We start from the raw sequence: 21,370 nt of genomic DNA on the forward strand, positions 1-21,370 counted from the left end.
CGGCAAATGAAGTTGCCTCTTTGAAACTGACATTTTTTTGTCGACGCTCGACGAGATTCCTCTTTCGAAATTCGATTACCCGATCGTCTCTCGTGTCTTACGTGAAATTTAACGGGGTCTCTTGTTGCTCGCGTTTAACTGGAGATTTCTGCTTCTTATCGAATTAACGTGATCTCGAAGACTTATTACGAGAACGCGTGAAAAAAATGTTTGAACGAATTTTAATAGACTATAAATTCATATTTGAATAATCGATCACATTGTAGAGATAAATTTGCATGAGAAAGTTTCTATCTAATTGGAATTCGGTGGTTCAGTAGTACATGGGCATTATGGTCAAACGAGAAGTCAATCGCCTGATTTATCACCGGTTGAACTACTGAGAATCGCTTTATTCGAAAATTCATAACACACTGCTATTTTAAGAAAGTGAAACACTTCTGTTTCTTGTATGACTATTGGTAGACTTATTCTACTGCGTAAGAATTTCTTTATAAACCTCAATAAAACATTGGTGTTATAATTTTCTAACTGGAAAAAAATTGACAACTCTTATAATTATAATCAATCATAAAGTTTATGTAAGTTAACCATTAAATGGTACTTATTTATAATTTATTTGATATACGCGTGATGCGTTTTCTACGATGATGACGCCGTTTAGAAAATAATTCATCCCTGACGCGCGCAACAGTTGAAGAGGTGATACGTTAAAGCATTTTTTAGACCGAATGTTTCAAAATTTGGTTTTCAATTTGATCCTAGCTTAATGCGCGAGCAAATCTCATTAAAAATTCATGAACTTTCCAACTACGTCATTGCCTGTACCGCCCTTTTTCGTCGGCCACACGAGAAGCTCTATTTAGTGAGAAACTTCTACCGACATTTGCCACGAATTTCGTTATGCTTATGCAACAACTGAGACTATTTTGTTACAATTTCTCAAATCTTCTATGCAAATTTTTCTTTATTAATATATTAAAAGTTTTTTAATAATATTTACATATTTATTTTTATAGATATATATTCAAAGTTTCCTAATATTAATAAGAGCTTCGTCGATGTTTTGCAGTGAAAATCAATTGGTTGGGGTTAATAAGGCATAGACCTTTTACGTTAATATTTCTCTTTGTTATTTTTCTTGCCCCTTGCTATTATTTTCTTCATAAAGATGAAAGAGAAGTACTGGGAGACTATTACTGGACTTGTTCTTTCAACATTCTATTATTTTCTTTTACGAATTATCAGAATATTATAGATATTAGAAGATTATGAGAAGACTTCTAGGTTTCCACATTTCTAAAATATAATTTAGAAATCTTTTTACAAGAAAATTCTTTTTATCATAACGTATACGATTAAGCTTTAAGCACTGGAGAAATAAGACGGAGGAAATTTTATGGTCTATAAATTTAACGGGATTACGTACAGAAGGAAACGATAAATGGTAGCTTGACAAACGAACGGACGCACAAATGCACGTAACGACGCCGGAAATGGAGGAACTTGATTGTTTACGGATCTTGTTATCCACATTAGCTTTATTAGCCAATACGATACGGAATCGAACGCTTGTAGAATCTTGGCCTACAGGGACCTTCGAAACGTGTATACACCACCTCCTGGTCGTTTATTTTGCCAACATAGTGGTTCCTAATCGCATTATCGTATTTCGCCTTCCATCGTTTCGATATCTCTTCGCCATGTAATCCGTGTCTTTCAACTGATGCGATGATGGGATTAAGATATTAATGCGCCTCGTTCGAATTTATTCCAAATTCATGCGAGAGGCGATTTTTCTTTCAATGTAAAATTTTTAGACTGTTGAGAATTTACAAATTTTTCACTTTCATCGATATAAAAAAGCAATTGCTCTTATGGTTAAGAGAAATTGAATTGCAATAGTTGTGGAATTTTCCTATAGAAATATTCTTTCCTGTTTCAGGTGTAAAGAACCTGGAAGATACTTGAAAGACCTTCCTCCCACAGCGGTGATAATCTGCTTCCACAACGAAGCCTGGTCAGTACTACTGAGGACGGTGCATTCCGTGTTAGATAGATCACCGGAGCACCTCATACAAGAAATAATTTTGGTAGATGACTTCTCAGATATGCGTAAGTGAACAAAATTGTTATCGATATTTAAAAGACTTATATTATAGAACGTACGCCTAAGATGTTTTCTTTGCCAACTATATCATACGAAACTACCCTCTTACAATGAAGAAACATCACGATCAAACTACGGATAAAGGAATTTTTATCGTGCTTCTACCTTGTACTCTTTGATTAAGCTTCGTAATACCGAACGAGGTACAAGCGTACTCTAAGTATCGCGTTTTTGTCATATTATGAAAAATACATTTTTATACACTTGTCCCGCTCTATTATTCACCGCATATACATTCTTGCTTCAGAATATAAGGAGATTTAGCTTCTGGTTTTTTCTTTTCCTTCTATAATAAAGCTATTTTTATTCATGGGAATACAGTTTGTACCTCGGCTAGTCATTAAGGAAATGTATATTTTCTAACAACGTTGATATCCGACCGAGGTACAAAGTTAGCAACAACTGGGACAAAAAGAGCGTTCGCATTACACGCGTATCCTACCCAGTATTTAATGTCAGATTTCAACCTAATTTCTGGTATTATGAGGGTTAGTATAAATGTAGCAAACAAGCAACCGAAACCAAAGCACAAAACTCTACCCATTCTCTAAATAAGAGAGAATCGTTGCTGTAAATGGAGCTAGTCGAGGAATGGGAAAATCGGTGGGCTTATACAGATGCTACGTTGGTTCGTTACGTATCGCTACTTGTTCGTCCGAGCAAACGTATCTCTATTCAGGCTCGCGGGGTGATTCGTTATCGCGGACAGCGTTCCGTAGCTTCACGATGGATCGATTAATCGCGATCCATCTCCCCCGTGGTGTGCACAGAGCCCGTAACGATCGGGTCAGCGTGAATAGAAGGGAAAGCTGGCGTCGACGTGTTGCGCGCGTGTACTCGGAAAATTCCTGACAGCTTGATGCATGCCAACGATGCCGAGACGTTGATATCTTTCCCGGTCTCTCTTCCCCTGCTTCTCTCTACACGTCCCGTGGAAAAATTCGCCTGCATCTGACGCGCGCTTTCCGGCGACCAAGGAAACTTTGACGGAAGATCGATTGTCTCTTTCTGTCGCACGAAGCCTATTATTTCCGTGGGAAGTGCGTTTTGACAGGCTGCCATTCCTGTTTCCTTTACACAATTTTTTGACAACACCGAGTACACGAATTAGAAAGACGAATCGTGCGATTGAAGAGAATTTTTCCACGCTGCGAACTTCGCGAGTGTTTTATCGGCCCTGTGAGGCGGGCTGACGAGGTAGATGCGTTTAATTGGTAATTTTTGTTGGGAAATATCGTGGAAGTTTCGCTGATGAAGGATATAAGTTTGTTAATGAGTTCAGGGGAAAAGAATTGCGTAATGTAGTTTCTGTAGAGGGATGAGATTCGTGATGAATTATAAAGAATTTTACTCTAACGAAGATAAATTATGATATTTAGTAGACTTCCAATTTCAGACGAATTAAGTATTCGCAAACATTCCAAAATACGAGTCTCTGTAGACCTCTTTTGCTGGCAATGATTTAATAGAAAATTCGTTAAAACGAAATTTAATGCAATTAACCGAAGCTATTACCAGTCGTCTATAACCCAACGAATAAACTGGAATAAATTTTTCTCCGAAGAAAAAAGATCTTTAGAGACCTCATCTCCAAAGGACAAGGCAAAGATTTCCTTTTTTTATATTTACATTTCTCAGCTCGTTGAAAGAGATAGCCAGAAGCGGAGCGGTCGGTTTATCGTCGAAGGTGTTCAGATCGAATTAACGTGTCGCCGGATGGAACGGACAGATAACTAACCGTAGTCACGTGTAACAAAAGAGGGAAAAGAGGGAAGAAAATAAAAATCGCTGGGGAAAGCCGGCCAGATTAAGCTCGCTTGACAGCAGGCTAGGGAAGGCGCAACGTGTTGGAAACGATATAGGAACAGAACAGCCTGTACAATCCCCCCTAAATGCTGAGGATAAGCTTCTCTGCTAACCGGAAGTCAGGCTTACAAACATAGTTAGCGAGCAGCGTGGGTCGACGTTGTGACCTATTACAAAACCAGTTAAATTAATTTTATCATAGGAACAGGAAACAATGAACTCCTCCTTCGCTTCTTCGTCTTCGTATCCGTGTTTTCCCTTCTTTTTATCTGTTTTCTTATCTGTCGCAGAGAAGTGTGAAATAACATGGTTGTAATAAAGACGATTTAATTAATAATAACAAGGAACGTGTCTCTTTTCTTTGCTATCTCGAGGTTAAGTTGCAACGTAATATCGCCACAGGAGAAGAATGAAAATAATCTGGCATTTTATAAGCTTTGATGATGGGCTAAGTAAGCTCGTAACGTGATGAAGGTTTTGCCGTTATTGGCAGAAGAAAAAGTAGAAAGATATGACTAGACAAAAAGTTTCGAAAGTAGAGCTCTTTCGGCAAAATAATTATCCGGCTATTTAAATGTCATTGTAAATTCCTTTAATGATTTCCGTCTTTAATATGATTCGTTAGTTTGCAAATAAACTCGATGAGGAACGTTACATTCGCACGGGTATGATACATAAAACCTCTGTATAGTATCCGCAGTTAAACTAATTAAGCTCAGTAAGTGAAGGCTTAGAGGGAAGGTTCTCATATAGCTATTCTAACGTAAACTAAATCATGAATGTCTACTAATTGCTATCCCCAATGGGTCCCCATAATTCATCAGATCCCGTAAATCTGAATTTTACGTGTAACTATGTTGGACGGTATAGAGTTGCTGCATCACGTAGCATCTCGGATTAAATCCCACAAAGGATAATAAATTTATAGACAGAGCAATAAAATTTTGGAATAACTTTACTAATCCTACAAACGTGCTTTTTTAATACTTTATCGTGGTTTCGCAGTTCTGTAATGGAGTCGTTTATAAATCCTAACGAAGATTTTATTATGTCCTTACAAATATCTTAATTTCCTTTTCAGAAGCATAAATATGCAAACTTTTTTTTTTACTACTTAGTCGCTGAGTAATCGAATTAAAAATTTCACAGCGCATCTGCAGCGTCAACTAGAGGACTACATGATGAACTACCCAAAGGTACAGATAATCCGGGCGCAAAAGCGCGAAGGTCTTATCAGGGCGCGTTTGCTGGGTGCAGCAGCGGCGAAGGCACCTGTCCTGACATATTTGGACAGCCATTGCGAATGCACCGAGGGCTGGTTGGAGCCGCTTCTCGATCGTATCGCTCGTGATCCGACGACAGTCGTTTGTCCTGTGATCGATGTTATCGACGACACTACGCTCGAATATCATTGGCGGGATTCCGGCGGTGTGAACGTGGGTGGATTCGATTGGAATCTGCAGGTAAGCAGAAATTCCTTTCGCCGTTATTTCGCGGAAACTATTCGCAATGCCGAGTAGCGATCTCTGCCGATCAGGGATGGTTTGATCGCTGGTAAAATTTGCAAAATTATTACCGGAATTTCGATGATTGCGCTTTCGATGGGGCCGATGTCAACTGTGCTTTAGAATCTGACAGAATTCTCCACTTTGATTATTTTGCGGAGTTTGTACGTTTAATATAAAACTATAAAGAAATATTGGTATACTTAATCTGTAAAATCTTGAGATACATTTATATACACCGAGAAACGTACATACGAATATTCGTGTCTTTCTAGAATCTGTGATACACATATAATAATGTAAAAATCTTAATTAAGAACCTATCTATCGTATCGTAGCATTGGAGTAAAGATTAGACAGTACAGAAAATATAGAAATGATTAGATCGTGATGTATACGTATCTGTGAGTGGGAGTGGCAAATTGTAAGTAGTTGCGGTCCGCCCGTAGTCAGACATGCCGTATACTGCGGCTCTTTCCTAATTCTTCTTAATACACATATTTAATCTATTAATTAAACGGGAAAAGATCTATTAAAAGAAGGTGAAACACAGTAAGAGGAAGGCAAGTATCGCTGTGAGACAAACATGTGGATAAATACAAATATGCTGGTATTAAAACTACGTTATCGAAAATATTTCGAGATTTCGTCGTCTCGCCACGGATTTCTTATAATTTCTCAACGTCGACCAGCTCGGTTCCCAAGACTTTTTGATTTTCTGTATCAGTTCAACTGGCACGCGGTCCCTGAGAGAGAGAAAAAAAGACACAAGAATCCTGCGGAGCCTGTATGGTCACCGACGATGGCCGGAGGCCTCTTTTCGATAGATCGAGCTTTCTTTGACCGTCTCGGCACGTACGACAGTGGCTTCGATATTTGGGGTGGCGAGAATCTTGAGCTCTCCTTCAAGACCTGGATGTGCGGAGGTATGTGCAATACCAATACAAAAATTTGTCCTGGTATTTACTGAAACGAGAAAACAACTCCCGTTATTCGAGCTATCTGCTAATTCTAAAGAATGAACATTGTTCTTCGCGAAAGAATGACACCTTAAGTTTTTATATAAATTTATCGTTGCGTAACTAAATTTTAAAGCCTGGGAGCCTTGAAAATAACATAATATCGCTATAGGGTGATAGGAATTAAAAACTGATCAATTAATAAAATCTATTTTCTCAATAACTCTGTTACGAAATGCTATTCCGCTAATCATTGATAATACAAGAAACTTCTAGAAGGATAAATTGTTTGGTTCTGTGAACTGAAATTGCTTTTTTCGTCGTGGTCATAATTTTCAAGATCCCAAACAGTGAAATTTATTTCTCTACCATTTTCTCGTATTATTAATAATCACCGAAATATCGCTTTGTAGAAAAGTTTTTGAGAAACCTCGTATAGAAACGCCATCACGTATATCAGTTTCGGTCCTTTTTTTAAATGCTCAAGAAGCTAATTACAATGCTGGCCAACATTCTGGCCGAAAAACAGTATCGTGTACGAATAACATGTTGAGCGTTAAAAATAACACAACAACTATAACTTTCGTTAATTTCGACGACCAAAGTCTAGCAAAAAAGAGACCCAGAAGATTTCCAGTATCATTTTTCTCATACGTTCCTTGCATAACAATTAACAGGAACCCATTCCATGCTAAATCTAATCTAAGTCAGACTCCGGTATCTCTGGGCGCACAATCACGCCAATCTTCTCTATCCTCATTTTTCCACGGATGGCTACACGGTGCCGCATGGAAAATCTCCCTGAAGACTTAAATCCTGAAAACCATAGCGATGTAGCTTCTGTTTGTGGCGAAATAAACTTGTTTCCCATCCTCTTTTCGCCCGCAATCAGCCGTTTCCGTGGTATAGGTTGCAACGAACGAACGAACGAAATTCGAAAGGCAATTGTTGTTTCCAGGTACCTTGGAAATCGTGCCGTGCTCGCACGTGGGCCACATCTTCCGCAAACGTTCGCCGTACAAGTGGCGCAGCGGCGTGAACGTGCTCAAGAGGAACAGCATAAGGCTGAGCGAAGTGTGGCTGGACGAGTATGCCAAGTACTACTACCAGAGGATAGGTCACGACAAGGTGAACACTCGCTACTCAGTCTCGCTTTTCCCACTTCCCTCGCGCCGATCTCGATTCTGCTTCGTCTTTCAGACGGATTACCCTGTCTCGAGCACGTCGTATGGCGTACTAAAATAATAATGGGAAACGGGCGTGTGAGAGAATCAAACAGATCGGACATAATTCTCGTTTTTTTAGCTCTTCATAGAGCAGTACTGCGAGGCACGATCGAAAGAAAATTTTACTTTGGAAATTATAAAGGGTTAAAGATCAATATATTTTTTTTTAAGAATTTTTTATACAGATTTTACGTAGTTTATTAATATTAGATATACGAATGAATAATTCGAGTCTTTTCGGTGAAACTGAAAGCGATCAGCCAAGCGATAAATTCATTTCTGTATCTCCACTAATTGCAAGTGAGTATCGGATAAAGATGTACTGTATCGATCCTAGCAGATAATAATCCAAAGGAGTAATATGTAGCGAATAAACTGACTAATAAGACTCATAACGTCTTTGACCGTAGAAGCGGCATGTAGCTTAGTGTTGTTACGCAACAATTTCACAGAACGATCACCTTTGTTAATGCCCTAATAATTGGATCTTATCTAAAGATACGACGTCTTTCCACGATGGAATTCATCGTTTGCCTGACAAACAGCTTAAATTTATAGAAGACAACTGCAAGTACTTTGATCAAACAACTTGCGGCATATCTTTTTAAGTTTTAAATTTCACTTTTTAGATTCGTACGCTAAATATAGTGTAATAGCTTTTTAAAAGCAGCGATGGTCTTGTAAACAGTTTGAAGGAAACATGATACGATGGTTTTATGGAAAGTTTATAGAAAAATCTTATTATTCGTAGAACGATGACTTTTGATGGGAAATTTTCTTCTATTAAGTCGTAGATTTTTAGAATGGAATGTTTTAAGAATAAGGCTTGGAATAAGCTACTGTTCTAGTTTATTCAAAGAAACTGTTGCTTCGAAATTTTTAATAAAAATTCAATTTTTCTTTTAATAGAATCGGAACTGTAGAAACTTCTTTTAAAAAGAATTTACAATATGTTCACGAATTCTGCGAACTTTTAATTTTTAGTAATATATTTTCCAAGAAAATTGGAATAGAAAGAAACCAAACTTGCCGCTCTTCTTGTTCAAAATGATACCATTATCTCACAAATTACGTCGACCTGTAATCTTCAGCGACAATCCTCTCATTTGCACGAACCATCTAATTGCAACGATCCACCGAAGAGGATCCGAACAGTTGCAAGTGAAATTCTTCTAATCTTTCATAATCTTGCCGTTATGAAACGGGCTCTAAACCTTTTAATCTTCAACAATAATTCTCCCTCTTATTACCAAACCGTCCAACTATCGCTTCAGCCCTATCAGACATCAAACAGTATCACAGACTAAATTTTCACGGTTTCAAAACGAGGCTAATTTCAAGGAACTGATTCTCACTTTTAATTCCTCTCGTTCCAACACTTAACATCGGTAATAACAGTATTTCTTTCCAAGTTCGACGATAACCTTAGCAGATTAGCGTTCTGCGACGCAACTTTTGTTTTATTACAGACAAAGGATAGTCCCGGACACGATTCAACAGTTCACTCGAGTACTGCTGGAAATTGTTTTACAGCTATCGAAAACGTTTTATAAGTGGAGCACCGGTTTGTCACAATACGTGCTTCAATTTTCCATTTTCTATAGTAGATATACTTTTTTTCGCCGCACTTTATAGCAAATAGAAGTTTGCGTGTGGCATAAGAGTAAAAGGAAATAATACTCTCGACAAGTATCCGATTGAAATATTAGCTCGATGTTTCGGAGATGTTAAACAAAAATTGTTTCGAAATATTCACAAAACGTTTCACGAATGTCTAATGAGATAATTTTACACGTCGTATATCAATTTACACGCGAATTAAACAGTGATTTAATAATTTAAGAGTTAATCGGGTCCCTTTATTACCGCTCTTGTATCCAATACCAATTTCCAAGTAGAACAAGTCAGCCATTCTCGAACCTATATTCTGTATCTCCAAAATTCCATGGATAAAACCTAATTACAAAGAACAGCGATGGAAAAAATCTCCTACGACTAGACGAAAGTGACCATCCACGGCCTAGTAGAAGCATACTCATTGCACTAGTGCCGTGAATCGTCCCCCACCAAAGTATTGCCATTATTCTGCTCTAGAGGGCTTTAAAACTCGAGTCCATAAAAGATTCCGTGTATTCCTCTCCGGTCTTTATTTCCTCCTCGCTTGTCTCGCTTCCCTTCGCTTTCCTTCTTTACGTTTATAACTCTCATCCCCTTCTCTTACATCCCTTAAACCCCTGCTTTCCGGAAACGGCCCTTTCCTCCGCCACGCAGTCCAGCTTGCTCTCTTCCTTCCTTCCTTCCTTCTATCGTAGCAGGCAAAATTTCCGGGCTTATGATTCGCAATTTTCGCAGGGCAAGTACGGAGACGTATCGGAACGGAAGGCCTTGAGGAAGAAACTCGGCTGCAAGTCGTTCAAGTGGTACCTCGACAACGTTTATCCGGAGCTGTTCATACCTGGCGAGGCGGTAGCTTCCGGCGAGGTAAGAATTTACCGTGTTTCATCGCAATCCTCGTATCTTCTCTTTTGCAGCTACGTAAACGACGATCGGAATCAACGTACGGAGCCACTGGTTTCTCTTTAACGGCGTTACCAGCCGACATTTTGATACACCAAGGTGCGCCAAATACTCGGAGGTTCCGTTCTTTTAGCCGAATAATGGCCATTTTTACGAATGGGATAAATGGACCAGAGAGGGCTTCCTTTTTATCTTCTTCCCTACCTCTTTTTTCCCCCGTTTTCTTTTCAGAGAAATGTCGCGTTACGGTTTTTAGACGCGTGGGTGCTATCCTCCCTGGGAGATTCGCGCAGGCGTCGAGTGCCGCGAGATTGTTCTTCCGTGGTTTTTCTTGGGTCTGCGAAATCCTTAGTTTTTCAGGATTTTGAACTCTCTTGCTTGAGATTAGCGTATGAAAGAAGAGAGTACAGCGAAGTTTTCAGTGAATTTGTTTGAATGTGTTTTGAGAACAGCTAAAAGGAACGAAAGAAATGGTAAAATGGCTCTTTAAAAGATTTTACGTTAGAATAAAAACTCTTAAAAACTGTAATACAAAATTTCCAACTTTCCACTCGAACGTACATCACGATTCGAACAATATTCGATACTCGAAATCTACGTTGTTAACGCTACGAGTGGGAGGAACATCCACTCGATATTTTTCTCAGCGATAGATACGAATTAACGCGTATCCTGTGTTTTATACGAGGTAGGAGACAAACGAAACTCTGGCAGGGCCTGTATCTATACAGATAGGCAAAGTTCAATTGTCGGTGGCGAAGACAATGATTGATGTCGACGAGCTTGCGACATAGAAAACAATGCGTTCGATCGAGAAACAATGCAGCCCGCGGTCGAGGCAATCTCAATCGGATCGCGGCCGGAGGCTCGTGCGACATCCGATCGGAAATCGATTCGTCTCGATCGGCTTGTTGAATTCTTGGCTTACAGCACGACGAAATCGGTAGTCGCGCCGGATAATAGAGGCGAATCGAACGTCGCTTCGGGCGAAGACGTTTCAACACTGGTTGAAAGAGGCGCTGCCTTCCCCATTACTTCGCTGTTCCATTTCGATTTTGCAATTAAAGTCTTCCTTTGATGGCTTATAACTCGCGGCTGTTTCTCTTCTGTGTCGTGTCCGATCCTCTGTTTATGTAAGAATTAAATTGCTAAACGAGAGACGGTGTCATGAAAATTGCGTCTGTCAGGTTCATATATTTTCCTTTAGGACTTAGGCGTGGTTTTGAATATGGTATTTCGCTGTTTATTTTGTATCATCCTTTTTTATTGGCAATTATTCCGTTCTGTCTTGGCTGTTTTTTCATCAGAATTTAATAATTTGACGATATATTCGTAGACCATGAAACATACTTTAGAGATATTGCTGTAATAGATCATTTCATCTAGAACGTTTAAATTCGTCGAGTTACTTTCGCGAGTCACAGTACAATAGTATGTCCTGTTTAGCTGGAAACGCTCAAACATTTCGAAAAATACGAATGATACGAGGAAATGTTTTAGACGAAAGTTGTATAAGATGAAATTAAAATCTTGAGATGAATACTTCTATTTCTTATTATATATTCTTGTAGCTAGCATTCAGATGTTTTCAAGGCACTAGAATCTCGCGTCTTTTGCACTATCCGCTATCGAGATATGAACTTTAAAATTCTATAGCGGACGGTGCAAAAAAAAAAAAAAAAAGAAAGAAAAAGAACAGGAGTATCCAGTGTGAAAAGATTTTGACACCGTCAGTTACAAGAGTAGATAATAAAAAATGCAGGTATCCATCTAGAAATTTTAATGTCACACTTCCACGTAACGTTTCAAGGTAATCGCGCAGTCATATAGATAAAAGCACGCTATGTCTCCCTCGATACCGTGCAACTTTTATCCGCAACATTTTCTCCTATCATTCGTATTCTTCCAGATATTCGAGCGTTTCCAGTTAAACAGCACATACTGTATATTCTACTCTAAAATTAGCGATGCAACGCGTTGTTACGTGGTAAACCAGGAAATTTCGAGTTCCACGAGATCGAAGAGAAACACGGCAGGTCCAGTCGCAGTTTGATAACAGAGGGTGAACACACGCGCGGGTCGCATCGATCAAATACGTGGTGCACGAGAGTCGAGAGGACGTAATGACCCGTAGGAGAAGCGGGCTACGAGATTATCGGCGACAAGCCCGACAATCATTTCGCAATTACGAATGCAGGGAAACAGAGGGCCAGGAGACGGCGTCGCAACACGACGGAAATAAATCGAGACGTGATTGATCGCTCCAACCCTTCCATTCCGCCCCGTCCCCTTCTTCCTCCGGATCGAAACGAAATTAATGCACTGTCAATCGCGAGACGAGCAAAACGGATCGTGCACATCGTGTGATTTCCGTGATTTCCGTCTCTGACGCATGGACGTTCAACTTCTACCCTCGATACTCGTGTACACTTCCGAATTCTTCGTTCTCTGCTGGAGTTTTTCCCTGTTTAGCTCGCAATATTGTTTGGTGGAAGAATAGGATGACGAAAGTGATGGATGACATCGTCGCAATGAATTTACGTTGTCTGTAAACTACAGCGGGATACGTAATTTCACGGCTGACAAACTTTTCGTTTATCATAAATACACGTGTTTGGTTATTGATTATTATCAACGAAGTAACTCGTACTGTTTAACATCAATTCCCCTCGTATAAAAGACAAACACGGAGAATTTAAATCAAATATCACAGCGGTGAATGTTTCTAAAATAAATTAATTTTATGTAGCTTTGATATTTGATTGCATTTTCCAATATTTTATAGTATCAAGAGAAAGAGGCGGTGAATGGAGAAAGTTTACACAGAGATGTAACATAGGAAATTCAGTTAATAACGATTACAACTTACCTAATCTCTATAAATTTCGAAGAGACCCGCGTCACACTTCGTATTTGAACGTACCATGGTGAAGTACTTAAAGTTACTTACAATGTGACTATCCATTTGTAACAATAGTAATATCCATCTTGTTTAACCTCTATTAGAATGGCTACGTTTGCTCTCGAGTAAGAACACAGACGATTCGAATAAATTCAACCTAATATTCCTCGTTTTCTGATTAAGTTTGAACAAACAGTTTCGTCTAATTTTACGAGTATTACATTCTACGATTTTCTGTACCCGCGTGAATATTTTACTAAAGGATCAAATATAATTCGAACAGAAAACAATCATTATCCTTAAGGAACTTCCTCCGATATTTTTCATCCATTTTTTTTTCTTTTTACCCTTCAACTAATTTTTAAAAATGTGGGATTGATATCGCGAGCTTTCCAACTTTTTTCTCCCGCGTGACCTTCATATATTATTATATAAATATTCAAAGCTTGGCCATATCTGACGATTAATCTCAACCGATTCAAACGGAGGTATCGCGTGAGCAATATATTTTTCACACTTTTGCACCTTTCTCTCTTTCTCTTATTCCCACCGATTCTCTTTCGAAGCAGTTTATAGCACTTTTAACGTTTAATTAATGCCGCCATTTTTATGCGTTACGTTCACGAAACGAATGACTAAAACAGACGGGTAAAATAATGGTTCAGATCCACGATGATTATTAAACACAATAATTATGCCAGCTTACAGGCACCTATAACGACTTTCCACTTGGCGTTCGTTTTAATGTTAAATCGTCGGAATAATCTTTACGAGACGGTATCGTATAGAAATATCGATCGAAGAAAAGTCAGTCCTTGTTCCTCGTAATCTCGTGGACCCTTCTCGAGAACCTTAGATCCTTTCCTCATGTACGTTCGTAGATTCGCGACAAAGTCACGGCATCTAACGTTGGATTAAAGGCTTTATACTTTCATGTAAATTGCAGTGTCACGCAATCTGGATATTTCATGCTTTCCTCTATCCGTGTCACCCTGTTTTCCATTCGTTCGTCGATTTTATCCCGAATTAAGGAAAGCAAGACCGAAAATTTTTCGTACCATTGGATAATTGAATGTAGATCGTGAGACAGAATCAAGTGGGAAAAGGAAAGTGACGAAAGGAAGATTATGAAAGGAAAAGTGATCATAGTCGATGATATATCAGGTACACTGTAATTTTGTTGAACTCGAATTCGAAGAAAACTTCGAAAGCGAAGATTTCCAGTAGAAACAGACAAACATATTTTTATTAATTTTGCCAGTCACATGATGAACATTCAGAATTTACCTCTGAAAATATAGAATAAATAGTAAAAAATGTATGAGATTAGTTATGTCTTAATTAACTTTTTTAATCACAACCTGGTTGTTTATCTCGAAATGTTATTAAATGCTAAAATACTTGTCGCTTTCTCCATTTGCAGTTTTTCCTCGCCCAAAAAAGAATAGTTTCCTCTTCTCTTGACGCTTGCTTCTTTTACCATTTCAACAAACGAGTCTGTTGAAATAGAATTTACAATGATGCGTGATAATTACTTTTCCCTAGAAATATGAATTCTAGGTCATGGTGTGTCGTTTAAATATTTAGTTGAGGCCAGGCCGCGTTAGCAACTGAATTACATGGTTGGTTTCGTAAAACTTAAAAACTCATTTTGAAAGTGAAGGCGGAAAATAAAACGGCTCTGGGTAATGATTTCTCGGAAGTTCGACTTGCTCTGTTGAAAAGTTTCTCGAGTCGAGGACTTGGCCTCGTTCTCTCATATCGGAGTTCTCTATCGTAGGATTCGTAAATAAATCTATATTTTCATTGACGTTCAATGAAATTTTTTCACGATATTATATTTACACGAATATTTAAGACAAATCTCGTAATTAGAATAAATATTTTAGCCACATATACAGAAATGATTCGAAAATTTTAATTGAAACAATCGAACAGAGAATTACTTTCTTCTCCGACTAGTGTTTGTTACTTAGAAGACCTGCAACTTGTTATTTCGGAAGCAAATAATGTTCAGGATGATTGATGTAAGAAATCTGCAATTACTTCATTATTTCTACCTTACAACGCTAGTGTTTCCTAATTATGATCGATTATGACGTAGCAAAAGATGGCTCAATCTTTCATAATTTACACAGGCCTCCTTACAAACGCCTCCTTACAAACTAGACAAAGGTGCAACGTTTCCCTCGTTGAATTCTCTTTGAACGAGATCGAATGGAAATGAATTTCTTAACTGAATCTTCGGTCGTCTTATGTTTGCCAAAAATTACAATTTCTTCCGCTTTTCCTTTTTAGAATTAAATTCTAATTTATTTCTCAATATTCTACCAATCATTTATCGAAAATGTTCTGCTACACTCGAATTTCTCTTAAAACAAAAATGAAGGAACGTTAATAAACAGACACGTAAATGAATTTTGCAGCGTGGAAAACCGAAACGTAGAAATTAAACAAAACAGAATTCGTTGCTTGATCCGCTTTATCGAGTCGGACGGAGTTGAAATCGGGAAAGAATCGAGCGTTAGCCACGAGACCGTGGCGTAGAAATCGTATCGATCAACCGGTTTCCACCCTCGCTAGTACCCTGCCGTTACCCTCAGTTCCCCCATTCGAACCGGAATGGAATGCGTTTTGCCATATTTTTTCCCGGCGCTGGCACCGTTCGCCTGCAGAAACTCTTACGGCCGGGCAAATAGTGGAAAAAGAGAGGCGCGTTGGAAAAAGGAGAAAACGCGTAAAGGATGGCCGGACATTTTCGCGAAGAAACATTTCACGCGCTCTGCGCTTCGGAATGCGGTCCGTGCCGCATGCGAAATAACAATTTCACTGGCTGTCACGAAACTTATGCTTTTACAGTCTAGCCAGCCTTTCCTCTTCTCTTCTCTTCTTCCTGACATCCGACATCCTAAGCTTTTTTACTTTTTTTTTTCTTTTTCTACTCTCATCATATTTTTTGTTTCGTTTTTCTTTTTCCTTTGTTTCTATGGAGGGTTGGTTAAATCACGTTGTCTACTCGCGGCCGGGAAAACGAGGAGATGAGTGGATTTATAGTTCCAATGCGACTCTCGCATGCAAATAATTTTCGGATCCACGTGGACCGATACGAGTGAAAAATTTGTGCTCGTTAAAAAGTGTGCCTTTGATGAATGTTCAGGGAGAAGGATTTGGCTGCTCGATGAAACGACGCGTGGAAAGGGGTGAATGTTTCGTAACGTATGTTTTATGAACTGGTTTGCATAGACTTTTGGTTATCGAACGAATATTTAAATATCCGAGTACTCGCTTTAGTTGGAATGTTTCCATTTGATTACCAGAGGCGTCTTACACAATCAAACTAACGATAGATAAATTTTTACAAGTTATAAATTACCGATGTTACCAAGCATCCTTACATAACGGTAACGAGCGACAAGCTTGACGATAGAAGAAACGATTTTATAAGTAAATTTTAAAAAATTCAATTGACGTGGCGTTATAGAAGATTAAATTTTATTCGAAGAATCCTCCTATCGTTTATCCAATTATTTAGCCTCCAATCACCTCAATTTCTTTCAATTCCCATCGAATTCCATCGACTCTGCGAATAACTTCCAAAAATCACGACTCTATAAATCAACGAAAGGAACCCTCTCGAAAAAAATTAGTTGGCCGAACAGGAGCCTCCGAGTCTCTAATAAAGCTCGGCACGAAGATGGGAATCCTGCAACTTCCGGAATTTCATCGAAGTCGGCCAAACGTCGACGATAAATCAGTAGTTTTTATTCCAGCCAGATCGGCCAACGTCGACGACTACGAACGACGAGGATGAAAGACACGAAGATGCTCGTGTTGAAACTGCAACGACCACAGAATTCTTGCATGCAGCGAAATCAGGACTTTGCTGACCGGGCTTTCGTGACTGAATGCATTCTATTGCATGAAAACGCATACACCCGCGAGCACACGTGGTCTTCTACACGCGAAGATCACGTGTACGTCTGTGTTTTTCTGTGCGTCTGTGTTTTTCGTAGGTGTATGCGCGTAGTGCACGTGCAAGGATCGCTGTATATTCGCAGACAAAACACAGTAGCTCCGGCTCATTTTCGATTTGTCGCCGTCTATCTGAAAAATGGAAAACCGCATCGCTCTGTTGCAGGCCTCATCTTTTTGTTCGCATTCTGTGCAACTGTTCTACGGGCTGTGTACCACGAGCTCGAGGAAAAATCGATCGTTCGTTGATACTCGATGCGTTTCACAGACGGTGATCTCGATTGAACGGTTTGATCAGGAGAAATGCGGGTTGTTTTAAGAAGAAAGTTGCTGGAAATTTGTGGAAACTTTAAGGAAGATTGGTAGAGACAGCACTGTAGAGAAACTGTGAAAATCTTAAAATATCTAAATCAATCGAGCGGTTCATGGTCGTACACCCTGTATATAACGACAATCAAATTTTAGAAAACGCTAAAATAGTTGTGTTAACTTAACTAATTAATTACATCACTATGACTTTCAAGTAGCAGCGAGCGTTTTAACTACTTTAGCACATTGACTACCACGATTGTCATCGGTAATCCACTTATCTAAATTTTATAGAATGATTAAAAGATGATAAATTTCATGGGCTAAGTATGTCCAACAGTGTGAACGACTTAGATAACATCCAAAAAGGAGCGTGTAAACGCAGCATAATATTTTACAAAAATTAAATCTCTTGGTGTAATATATTTCAAACTGTCGCGTCTCTCAGAGCAAAATATATAAAATACGTATGGCATTCAATATGTTGACAAACACTGGACTTCTAAACCTTCGCATTACAAAACTAAAACAACTTGCACGAATTCCGCAAACTCAACGACAAAGAACCAACTTGTACAATCGAGATTCCACCGCATGATTCATTATAAGAGAAACGTTTAACAGGAATCTGCGCCGATAAAATGTCAGCGTGGCGTAAAAAAGAACGATCAGGTACCACGTATCGAGCATGGAGATGTAAAGATAGCAACATATAAAGAAACAGCGATATAGGAATAGAGAGTGCGCTGCACAGAGACCCTTTGTGCCCTCGTTTAATAACATATGCACATACACAGTATATATGAGTTTTTTAAGGTAAGTTAAACTTCCGGGTAACGAAGGACAAAATAAAAATGTTGCAAAGGTTCCAGTTTGACATTTTCGCGTATCCTCCAACAGAATGATGGTTACGATGTCTAGATATGGTTATAAGCCAGACAAAGCAAAATAACTTACGTTATTTTTGCATTAAACGGCTCATATGTAAGTGTAACGCCGATCAACGAACGGTGTGATACGTGAGTGTGTGTGGCTGGTTAGACAAGGGTGGAAAGGCCCTTTACGCAGCGTTATTTCTCTATTTCCATATCGCATTCACTTACGCGATAACACATGACTCGCGTACTTTTGTCTTTACATCTCGATGGTATCGCGAGGGTGAAATTTTACCAGAGCTTTCGCGAAGCTTTATATACGAGCGCAACCGTTCAATTATTACGTTTCCCTCCATTGATTTATGCGTTTTTCGTTTTCCCAGACGTGGCACTGCGAAATACTTGGCGATTGTAAATATCCGTGGCGACGTGCGAACACCAGAGAGAAAAATAACACGGTCCATCAGGAGAAAAATATTTTCGATAGGAAATCGTCTGCAACGCGAAAAATATTTTTCGCCCGGGATATAATTCCTATTGTTTTCTATAGCGCGCAGATATCGAAGATTGATTCTCCTCGCTGTCTCTCTAACGAGAGGAATTCGTCGATTGTCAGATCCGTTCTTTTTAAAGAGGTTCAATTTTCCAACTTTCCAAACAATAGCATATCGCTATAGTTTCCTTTTTCAAAGAAGATCTTTTACCATTTACGGGTTGTCGACGGTTAGAATCGGGCATTGAGAATTCAAGGAATAATTGGCAATTTTTTTTAACGTAAATTTTTCAAATTAATTACGCTACCTTTTAAATACTTTTAGAGCGAATGGAACGCTCCTTTCGGTATAAATATTGAAATCGTGAAACTTAACTCGATTTTCAAATACCTTATTTTAGTAATTCGTTGATACGATAATCGAGACGACAATATTATTTCTTTTTCTCAGGTGTTCGTCGCGTTACGCGAAAAAATGTACGAACTAACCTGCCGCTTCTAATGATACTAATCCGTGAAATGATTGTACTAACTAATGAACAGGTTCGTAATCTTGGAGAAGGAGGTAACACCTGTCTGGATTCGCCGGCACGCAAGGCAGACTTGCACAAACCGGCTGGACTCTATCCATGCCATCGACAAGGTGGAAATCAGGTACAAATAGACGCACGGACGATGAATCCAAACCTCGATCAAACATATGACGAGCCCCGTTTTCAGCCATTTGTTTCGTTATCTGTCTCGTGTCTCTTCGTGTCGCAGTTTCACGCTTGAAGCGAAAATTCGACTTTTTCGAATCTTTGCAGTCTAGCAATGAACTTCAAACACACTTCTCTGAATTAAGAAGCAAATAATCTTGAAATATAATTAAGAACAACTTTTACTTTGTATTTCTACGACTGAATACTCGTCGAAAGTCGATTTTTCGTTTCTCTAACCTAAAGCCTCTTAACACTCGTTTGCACCTGCATGATTAGTTGTACGTATTTCAGGCTTACGTGTACTATCTGTGTGGCTTCGTGTTTTCCATTTCTTCAGGGTCGTGAGATAAGAAATAGGAAGGTATTGTGGTAAATCTTTGCGCGAGATCACTCTGACCGAACGATAAAAGAAGCGAGATAAGTTTCTTTGAATCTTTTTCGCGGCGAAAGTTCAGTAGTAACAGTTTGCAAATCTGTTAATTCGCTGCAGATCAGACACCTGGTTAGCAGCATGTGTATAGACTCGGCAGGGAAACCTGAAGACCTGCACCAGCCAGTGGGTTTATATCCCTGTCACCGCCAGGGCGGCAATCAGGTACACGAATTCAGAATTCGAGGGAATGAACGCGTTTGGAATAATCATCGGGGCACGCGGTGCTGTAATTGCTTGTTTCATTTCATTCTAATAATAATTAGAGTGTCAGGCGTTCTTTTCTTTCCTTTTTTTTTTTTTTTTTTTGGATCCTTGATGGTGATGGGATATTTGTAAATCTACTTGCTCGTAGCATGTTTGTGGAGTACGTTAGAAGTGAAATCTCGGAAATTGCCTTTCTGAAAAATTAAACAAAATTTCATAGTATTTTCACTGGTATAATATTATGTAGTAAATTAATTCTTTGTGAGTAAAAATTGTTACGTTTACGAACAATATTACCATAATTCATTGAATATAACTCTGGTGTTATGTTCGACAATATTTTCTAAAATGTAATATACGTCAATTTGGGTTAACGTGAAATTATAATGCGCAATTTCCCAGAGAAACGCGGTCTATTTATTTGTTAATTATGTACAGGCAAAATTTCATTTAATACAACAATGTTTTTGCAAAAAATAGAACTTGTCCGAGTCCTGTGTAACGTGTTTTAATAACACACGTGGTTTATTTAATAAAACACAGGCCAGATTATTATTACTTACAGAGCAGGATGGAATATAATACATTTTCCAGGCATATATCTACGAATACAGTATGAAATTACACACTACAGTCATATTACAGGTAATAGCGTTTCGTGACCTGGAGACAAGTGATATTACACAGATTATCTGTCATATATAATGATACAAGATTATAGTTGTGTGTACGTACAGGTAATCAATGATAATATATTTATAACGTTGTTGTGTTTTGTTGATTCGACGATAACGAGAAGCCATCGAATGCCTCTTCTGAAAATATAGATTCGAAAAATGGTACGACAGCTTGGTATGTAATCGACAACGATCTCTTTTGTTCTTAAAACAGGCTCACAATTTCATATTTAAAGAAACAATGGAAACTGTTTTTATTTTTTAATTTTTACAAATCTGTTTACAATCCAGTGACGCGTACGATTCGCTAAACATTGGTCATTTTTAACCCTCGGTTTGTTACATTTGTTTCACGAATCTCTGACTCATCCAGATCCTCTTCAGTTCTCAAGTAACAATTATCGAATATTATAGAAAACATTTCTAATTTATAATAGATCGTATATATAGCGCCATTATAAGTGCCGTCTTGAAGATGTTTCCTTTCAAAGTAATATCGTACTCGTAATAACTCTGGGACTCGTAATAACAATCGGGTTTGATGACAATTTGGGAAAAATGAGAATTTCCCAATTTCCATGTCTTTAAAATGTTACTGAATTAGTTCGCATCACCAACACG

The 21,370-nt window shown here is 38.6% G+C and overlaps 1 protein-coding gene across 4 annotated transcripts in view; it reads left to right on the forward strand.

Annotated features, from left to right (window-relative positions):
* The window catches only part of LOC132911076 (putative polypeptide N-acetylgalactosaminyltransferase 9), a 297,826-nt gene that overhangs the window by 266,546 nt on the left and 9,910 nt on the right, over positions 1-21,370 (forward strand). For 3 of the 4 annotated variants that reach the window (XM_060967462.1, XM_060967465.1, XM_060967464.1), the window contains 6 exons: positions 1,946-2,115; positions 5,126-5,439; positions 6,209-6,407; positions 7,399-7,568; positions 10,019-10,147; positions 19,278-19,388. In XM_060967462.1, the coding sequence (XP_060823445.1) occupies positions 1,946-2,115; positions 5,126-5,439; positions 6,209-6,407; positions 7,399-7,568; positions 10,019-10,147; positions 19,278-19,388 (1,093 nt within the window). Of the gene's footprint in view, positions 1-1,945; positions 2,116-5,125; positions 5,440-6,208; positions 6,408-7,398; positions 7,569-10,018; positions 10,148-19,277; positions 19,389-19,925; positions 20,031-21,370 lie in introns of all 4 variants that reach the window. The other variant, XM_060967466.1, reaches the window with a different exon arrangement.

The sequence above is a fragment of the Bombus pascuorum genome, chromosome 10 (assembly GCF_905332965.1).
Source record: "Bombus pascuorum chromosome 10, iyBomPasc1.1, whole genome shotgun sequence".
In the NCBI taxonomy this organism is placed as follows: Eukaryota; Metazoa; Arthropoda; class Insecta; order Hymenoptera; family Apidae; genus Bombus; species Bombus pascuorum.